At 43.0% G+C, this 8,744-nt stretch overlaps 1 protein-coding gene across 1 annotated transcript in view; it reads right to left on the reverse strand.

Annotated features, from left to right (window-relative positions):
* Positions 1 to 1,081, reverse strand: part of ZIC5 (Zic family member 5) — a 7,374-nt gene extending 6,293 nt beyond the window's left edge. The window contains 1 exon segment of the mRNA XM_069064136.1: positions 1 to 1,081. This exon segment is cut by the window's left edge and continues 17 nt beyond it. Coding sequence (XP_068920237.1) covers positions 1 to 1,066 — 1,066 coding nt within the window. The 5' untranslated portion in view covers positions 1,067 to 1,081.
* Between the last annotated feature and the right edge of the window lie 7,663 nt (positions 1,082 to 8,744).

Raw genomic sequence — 8,744 nt, forward strand, 5'->3', positions numbered from 1 at the left:
GATGGTGATGGTGATGCCCGTGTCCAGCTGCCGCCGCCGCCGCCGCCGCTGCCAGGTTCAGGTTTAAGTTCAAGGAGCCGTAGCTGTGCAGGGAAGCTGCTGCGGCAGCGGCGGCGGCGGCGGCGGCCGCTGCTGCCCCGTAATGCGAGTCTCCAGAGCGGGGTCCAAAGGGAGGCTCGGCACGGCCATACAGTTCCGCAGCCGCCGCGGCCGCTGCAGCCAGACCCAGACGCATCTGGCCGTTCAGCGGGTGGGGGTGGCTCCCTGGGCCCCCAGACGGCTCATGCAACCCTGGGAACAGCGCGGGACCGCCGCCGCCGCCGCCTCCAGACCCATCCGGGGCCGCATAGGCTCCAGTCGAGGAGATGAACATGCTGCCAGAGTGGGGAGGCGGGGGTGGGTGCTGGGGGGAGCCTGCCCGGGAATGCTGCTCCCCTCCCAGCGCCCCGTGCATGGCAGCAGCAGGGGCCGTGGTGGAAAGGTCTCTCCTGAGGATGAAGTCCCTGCTGTTGGTCTTGCTGCTGCCGCTAATGCTGCCACTGCCGCCGCAGCCGCCGCCACCACCACTGTTGGTGGCGGTGTAGCCCGCGAGGGCAGAAGGAGGTGGAGGAGGAGGAGGGGGAGGGGGAGGGGGAGAGGGGGAAGAGGAGGAGGAAAGGGGAGGGGCTGGGGGAGGAGGTGCAGACTGCGCTGCACTGCCCCCACCACTGGGGTAGTTGCCCGCGCCGGACTTCAAGGCGAACGCGGCAGTGGCAGCAGCAACCGCTTGGGCTTCGGGGTGCGCTGGAAGCGGCTGGGAGGGAGGGCTGAGTTTGAGCGCGTTCGCCTGAGCCATGTGCTCGGGTCCGAACGAAGTGAGGGCCACTCCAGGGTCACTCCCCAGATCCCGGGGGTGGAGGTGAGCTGCAGCGGCGGCTGCGGCTGCTGCAGCGTGGTGGTGGGAGTGAGCGGGTTGACTCCCCAATCCGGGGAAGCCTGTCATACTCTGATGAGGATGGGGCTGAGCCGCTGCCAAATCTGCTAATCTCAGCGCCGGCGGATTCCTCTTGCTCAAAGGGGGCTCCATCAATACTACACAATCAGAACCATATACCCTCACTGTTGTTATTTTTTCCCCTCTGCCAGACTTCAAAAAACATGTATATATTAAGCGCTCTTTAACTTCTTTTGTCCTTGTCTCCTAACTCCGCTTATTCCTTTCCCCACTCTGTCCTCCAGCGATTGGCAGAACGAACACCACATTTGAGCTGCACAGTGGGACCGAGATTTTGGAAATGGCACGGGTGGGATTGGAGGGAGTCGTCTGATTGGCAGCAGTCGGGGCTGCCCGATTGGCTCTCTTTCAGGCCCGCGGCTCAGCGGGCATCCGCCCTCATGCTAGCCTCAATCTTTGGTTTCGCTTCTATCCCCACTTGCCTCCCGCCCCCTCCTCCTTACATGCCCCCAGTTCCCCCCTTCCTTCCTGTCGAAAAGTTGTACTTGTAGAAAGTTTGCGACGCGCGAGTGAGGTGCTGAGTGCCTCAGCCACTGAGGGTCAGTGAAGTTGATGCACCTTGCAAACGCCCAGCTTAAGGATGTAGCACACCCTCTCTAATCAGGTTGAAATTTAGCTAGCCGGCCCTTCTGCTGGGAATTGAAGAGAGATGTTCACAACCGTGACTAGGAAGATTTCCCAACTTCTAACGTAACCACTAGCCCACTATTGGTCAAAGCAAAAGCTCCCTCTCCTGATCCCCGCCGCCCTTCCGCCCCCTTTTTTCCTCCCTCCTCTTTTCAACCCTCAAGAGCTGTCATTGGGAGGTGGATACATTTATTCACTTAACCTCACCTGAATTAATACTTCTTGAAACTTTATTCGAGGGAAGAAACGGAATGTGCCCCAACAGAAGACCAAGGTTACAGTTAAATGGCAGTAGAAGTGGGTGTTTTTAGAGATGACAACACCTACTAGTTGATTTCGGGATAACCTGAGTGATTTGACACTGTAAATAGGGTCATTCGGGACAAGTAAAAATTTTACCTCAACTTGTTAGTTCATGGACTCCTTTTCAAGACGGTTTAAGATAATAGAAGTGTAATCTCTGCTGCTTTCCAAATATGACGCTTCCAATTAGATGTGCAAAAACACATCCTAAAAAAAGTCTCTTACCTTTTGAAGATAAAGTCTCGGATCTGGCCGCCTGTCATCTCTCCGAGCTAATGAAATAGCTAGAATCATTTTTAGAAGAAATTCTCCTGGTCAAAGTCACTCAACACATTTGTACATGGTTCTTCAAATTTATTCTATATTAGAAATGTTCTGACATCATGAAAATATGTCCGATCAATTTAGCATCTATGTCGTCTTTTACCTTGGTTTTTTTTTCTTCTTATGAACATCTCTGATAGATGCCTTGCTTGAGAACCATAAGGACCATGTACCTCAACTGCTTTCAAAGGGAAATTTTCTATTATTTTCTCTCACTTCAGTCTTGGTGGAGAACAGGTGTACACCAGGTTTTGTTTTTCTGTTTAGCAAAGTAAGATTGAGTAAGGTTACTTTTTTTTTTCAAGGTGTCTGACTTTCAAATTTTGGACAAGAAGGCTCCCCCCTCCCCCCCATTATGTACAAGGAGACTCAGAAGTCAAGCTCACCTCTTTTTTTTGGGGGGGGGGGGGATTTATCAGTGTAGCCAACTTTTTCCCAAACAGTTGTGACAAAGGGTGAAACTTGAAGCTAAATGTCAATTTTCTGTTTAGAAATATAGACAAGGCCTTACCAGATTGTTTGTCAGCAAAGTCAAAATGGATTATTTTACCAGAAACAGCAGAAATCTTTCTAGACAAAGCAATTGTGGTACAGTATTATATAAAGAGTGAAAGAGGTGATGACATTAAAGTTGACATTAATTACAGCAATTTGAAAACCCACCCCTTACCCCACTATGTGACCTTAGAAATGAGATGTCTCTTCTAAATCTGGTGTCTAAGCAAAGAATATAATAAAAACCAAATTTCAATCTCTCTTTTTTAAATGCTTTGAAAAAGTTTGAATAGGAAAAATAAGGAAAGCCTGAAGTGAAGTCAAACGAAAATTATCTTAGGAAATATCACTGGGAGGTAGGGTGGAAAGGGAGAGATGCTTGCCTTTATTGCCTAAATATAGGTCTGAGTTTCACAGTCTTTTCACAAAGAAAACTAAGTATGACAGACTTTCCTGCCATTTCTTTATCTACACTTAGTCATGACTTATAGGAATAATCTTAAAATTCAAAGCTATACTACCTTAACTGGCCTTATTATTTGTTTGGTTCATCCTGAAGTTCTAGGGAAGAATTTCTCTCATTTGAATTTATTCAGCAATGAACTTTAGTGCTTAGGCTAGCATAGCTTTGAATTCAGTACTACAAGTTATAGGTAAAGATTCAAAATAAACACATGCTGCCTTTAAAATGGGCTGTTGAGTATTTTTATTGTGCTATAAAATGAGGACTTCCCTCTCCCCTTCAAAATAGCTTTTCCTCAAAATTATAACTGCTCTGTTTTATTGAATTACTGAAATTTAATGGTTAATGGGCAAATGCATGAAGGAAAAGTTGTAAATGGGGAGTAATAGTGCTGTAGTGCTGTGTGGAATCTTGTACACGCCTCCTTGTACAACTCTTGTTAAACACAGCATGATATGTATCTGTCATTGATTTAATATGTCTTAATTCAAACATACCTCACTGATCAATTTCCTTATGGAAACCCTGAAAAAGAAAAAAAGAAAAAATCTCAAAGAAAGTAATATGCAGGTTTGTTCTGATTGGTAATAGAAGTATTTATATGTTGGTTTATGAGTATTCCATAATTTGTGATTTAATACATATAGTGAAAAGATTATTGACTCAGGCAAGTACACTTTGAAGCTAATTCCTGAATTCTCTCCCTCAGAGAATATTTAAACACACATGAAAACTCTGAATCTACACCAATAACAGGCCGATAACCCTGATCAAATAACTCTTGATAGGCCTAGATTTTGGGCAAAAAGGATAGATAATCAACTTCCTGGAGTAGTCAGTTCAAAAATGCATTTTCATTTTGTTTACTTTCTTCATACTATTGTTATGACCATCCTGACCCCAGAGTAATGTCTTTTTTAACCTCATCTGAAATTAAAGATTCTCTAAAATCCAATGAGTCTATGAAAAAGTCAATTGCATGATGCATTATTAAATAAGCATAAAATAATTGATAAGAGTTTTTTTAAAAAACTATTCAATTAATCCCTGATCTAGTTATTGTATTTTCAAATATGACTATAGGCATAGAATATAGGTGCTATCTTTAATGCCCCCCCCCCCATAAAGCGATAATGGGAGGAATGGATGCCTTGGGTTTGACTACTGTAGTAATTGCCCCCCTCCAAAAAAAATTTAAGCTGAGTTTCTTGGAAGAAATAAAATATTGGGGAGGCAGGAAAGATTCATTTTGAGGGTTATATGATTCACAAAGCTATCCTCACCCTGTACCGCACCAGACAAAAGAAAGAGGAGGAGGGAGAGGGGAGGGGAGAACGAAAAAGAAAGTGCAATGCACTACATAGCTGTCTGGCAACCGAACCTCCAAGGGGCTGCAGGTCGCTACAAGGTTCTGAAGGGAAAACCATGGACTTGCGCTAGCGCAGCCCACCTTGGCTCGCTGGGCCCTTGGAAGAGATCCGCTGCGCCATTACCTCACGCCCTGTAAGGCTGCATTCACACAGCCTCCAGCGCACGCTTGATTGCCCTGGCTTAATTATTGAACAGATACAAGTTTCTTTTCGATGGGGGTGGGTAATTAATAAACTATAAGAGGAGTGAATTGGACATTTCCTCGCTTTTGAGCCTTTGTCTATGGTTTTGACCCCGGGGGGTGGAAGGGAGGGAGGGAGGAAAGAAGGAAAGGATGGTGAGGAAGCACTGGTAGTGGGGGAGAAAAGAAAGGCAGTACAGAAAAACATAGATGGAAAATCCACCTTTTAGTGTGCTCTAAATTACTTTGTGCTCAGTTCTGAATGTTTTCTGCAAGGTTCCGTTTTCTTAGGGGTTGAGATAGTTGTGTTCTGGAGTGTATAGGATCAAAACCCCAGTAGAACTGAGTTCCAGTTCCAGTACACATTATTTGTTATCCTCCTCTGAGTGGATGTGAAAGTGAAATCCTCGAAATATCATTTTGGTTACTCCAATAGGTACAAAATTCTTGTCTGTAGCACAACCTATGAAGTTCTTGAGATCCTCATTACTTTTCAAACACAGAGCAAGGTGGAACAGAGAATGAAAAAAGATGCAATTTAATTTAGCTGTTTTACTAAAGTAAGGAAAACTCTAGGTTCAAGGGTTTGCCATAATTCTCTTAAAAATTGCAAGTTAAATTTAAAATGAGGTATAGTCACCTATGGTTGAGAGATGCTCCACTGCTCCTTGGCAACTACTCTGGGTTCCCTGACACATTCTTCGTATCTTGTTCTCATTTTAGGCTGCAAAGGTTTGCCTCTTTGTCTGCTGGAATAAAGCTATTCTGCTACTCCCCCCCCCAAACCCCAAGACAGGCAGATACATATTCCTTTCTTGAGCTACTGGGATGAGTTCTGCAGGTTGATCAAGGTGTGAATATTCTGCTTGATTTGCTCTAAACTGTTCAGTTTTGTTTTTAATCCAAGAAGTGTGTCTTGCATGTGTCTGAAGGGAGGAAATACCTTTTTCCGTTCCTTAAGCAAAACCCTTCTATACAGAGGTAGGAGTGATTGTCTAGGGCTAACATTAACTGGGTGAGTTGTGTGTAACACAGCCTTCTTAATCAAAGTTTGTGGGGATCGGGTGTGGAAAAATAAAGCAGACAATTCCTGATCATGACCATGTTGGGGAGAGTGTTGATTTTTTGCTTATTATTTCTTCGAACATTCTGATAGTCTTGGATTGTAACTCTTCCACAATGATGCTCCAACATCAGCAGTTAACAATAAAACACATTTCCTCTATCTTCATTTTTCCTTACTTAAAGGATGGCAGGAGTTGAATAAAACTATCTAATTATTTTTCTACTTCGAGTTGATTGTTGACTATTTTCACTGCTAACTATTGGGAGTTTGTAGAGATCTGGACACTGATAAATCTTTTAACTATTAAGATGTCAAATTTCTTAGAAACACCTTGAGAAGAGATAAACACAATTGGAAAAAATACAAATATAAAAACTAAAAACAAAGTATTTCATAATAAGTACAGTTATTACAATCATATAGTATTTTGTGATCCTCTTTTTTTTTAATTTTCCCCTGCCTCTTTTCCATTTGGACAGCAGTTGTGTAATTCAAAAAAAACCCAACCATTTTTTTTTGCTGTATTGTTACCCCCTGCTCCCACCTCCCTCCCCAGATCTATACTTCAATATTTGAAGAAGCTGTTGAGATAAATCAAATAGTGACACATTGACGGGTTTACTTGTGTAAGCAATATGGTTAACATATGGCATTGTTATTTATGAATGACAGCATAACTTGTATTACAAAGTCTATTGCTATAATGCTGCAGTTTATTGGAAAGCTGCTCCGCTGTCACTAGTGTTCAACCTCCCTGTTTGTATTTCACCTAGGACCCCAAAGGAAAATATTGGAATAATGAAACATTCTCATGTAAGCTAATGCCTCGGGCTTTGTTTTTATTGTTTGCTGGAGTAAAAATACTCCCCTAAGGAAATAGGGGACGCAATGAGACAATAAAGTCCTCCTTCCTTATGTAAGAGCACAATCCCAATTCCACAGTCCCAACAGACAGTGTTTAGTGGTCTGCTTGCATTTGTCCCGTTCTTCCTCTTCTAGACAAACGAACAGTGAGATTGCCGTATTCCCAAATAGCTGGCGAGCACATTTTTATATAGCAACTTTTTTTTTATAAGCACAGCTACAGAACAATAAATGTTAATGGTGGGAAGGAGAAAAGGTAAAGGATTTAGCAAATTTCTCAAACATTGGAGCGGGCAGCGGCCCACGCTACCCGTTCTTTAAAAAAAAAAAAAAGGCATTTAAAAGTTACTACTTTGGCTGAGATTTTCATTATTTCCCTTTTCTTTTACATTACACTTCTGTTAAACTGACAAAGAACTTTTGTTCCGAAGTGTGTTTTACAGAGGGAGGCTACACCGCCACACATGTGGTCTTTCACGGGTCAGAGGTCGAACGGCCTAGAAGTGGCTAAGATCGGCAGAATCAAAGGTAACCTGCAACTTAATATCCTGTTGATGATCTTGTTGAATTTATGAGTGTCTGTGATACAGACAACGGTGCAAGTGATTCTGTTAAATCGGTCTGTTCTTTTCAGGTTAAATAGACAGCATCATCTCTCCACTATTCCCAAGTCCTTACCTCCCCCATTGCCACCCCCATTCCCTTTCCTTAAGGGGAAAAGAAACAAAAAGTTTGAAGTGCATAGTGACAGACGCATCTTATCTCCAATTTAAACAGGTCAGATTTCCTTTCTGTTTTCCTCTCCTTCTAGATAGCAATATACATATAATTATTCTATACAGGAAAGTCAATATAAACTTTTCGCTCAGAAATGCACAATGAGAAACATTTCATTTACCATTTCAAGTACATTGGGTTTTTGGGGTATACTTTATATTTCTTGAGTTTTGGTTATCATTGTTCTCCTACCCGCCCCACCCCCTATACACAACGTGCCCCCCCCCCCCTTAAAGGAAAGGACTCAAAAGAGGAAAACAAAAAGCACAATTCAACCTAATGCAAACTCTCCAGTCCTCATCAACCCCACCATCCCCATGCTCAAGGAGCCAGTAGCAAGCTCCAGTGCGATTTAAAAAGAACAATTTTGGAAAACTTACAAAGAGGGAAATGTTTGCCCAGTTGAGGCAGTTGTTTGTTGTGCTGCAAAACGGGCACTTCCAGAAACCTGTTGAAAAACTTATTTCAATATAACAGTTTACAGCGTAGTTTGGTCGCTTTCTTTCTTCAGAGAACAAGTTAAAGTCTATATTTGTAGCAATAGTTCTCAAAGCATTTGCAGTTTCTCTTTCTCAACTCCCTTTCGATCGATCTCGCTCTTTTTCTCTCTCTCCCCTTCCCTTCCTTTTTCACCCAGTGACAGGAGGGAAAGAGGTTTTGCGGTTTGTAGAGAAATAAAGCACTTCTTAGAGGGGACGGCGACGTGACTTTGAACTTGGATCAGCTCCTCTGTTTCCTGCAGAGAGAGTAGAACTGGAGCCCTGAAAGAATAGCAAAGAGAGTCCAGCCTGCGGGGTCTCCGACTGGAATTAACGAATTCCCTACAAACTACCCCAATGCAGTCTCCTGAAGCCACAGAGCCAGAATTCAGCAGGGTGATCTTAGTATGAGAATGGTAATGAGAAAAGGAAAAATCAAAGAAAAATTAGAGAATGGGAGAAAGGACAAGGGAAACAGGGAGAAGTCAAGAGAGAGAAAAAAGAAAGAGATGGAAGGTTAGAGGAAAAGAGGAGAGGAGAGGAGAGTTCATAATGGATTTGACTATTCGGTTTATAAAGAATTCTTACAATCAAATGTAAACAAATCTTACAATCAAAATAGAAGAAAATATTTTCTTTTGGGGAATTATTTGGTACCAAGACATTTTCAGTTATTCTTTCTTCATCTTAAAGACCAGCATGAATGACTAATAATAGTATGTATGAATATTTTGGACCAAGGTGAAGTAATGGGGTAGAATCTCTCTCTCTCTCTCTCTCTCTCTCTCTCTCTCTCTCTC

Source organism: Petaurus breviceps, unplaced genomic scaffold, assembly GCF_028583685.1.
Source record: "Petaurus breviceps papuanus isolate PSGF00001 unplaced genomic scaffold, PetGlider_PUasm1.0 90625, whole genome shotgun sequence".
Classification (NCBI taxonomy): domain Eukaryota; kingdom Metazoa; phylum Chordata; class Mammalia; order Diprotodontia; family Petauridae; genus Petaurus; species Petaurus breviceps.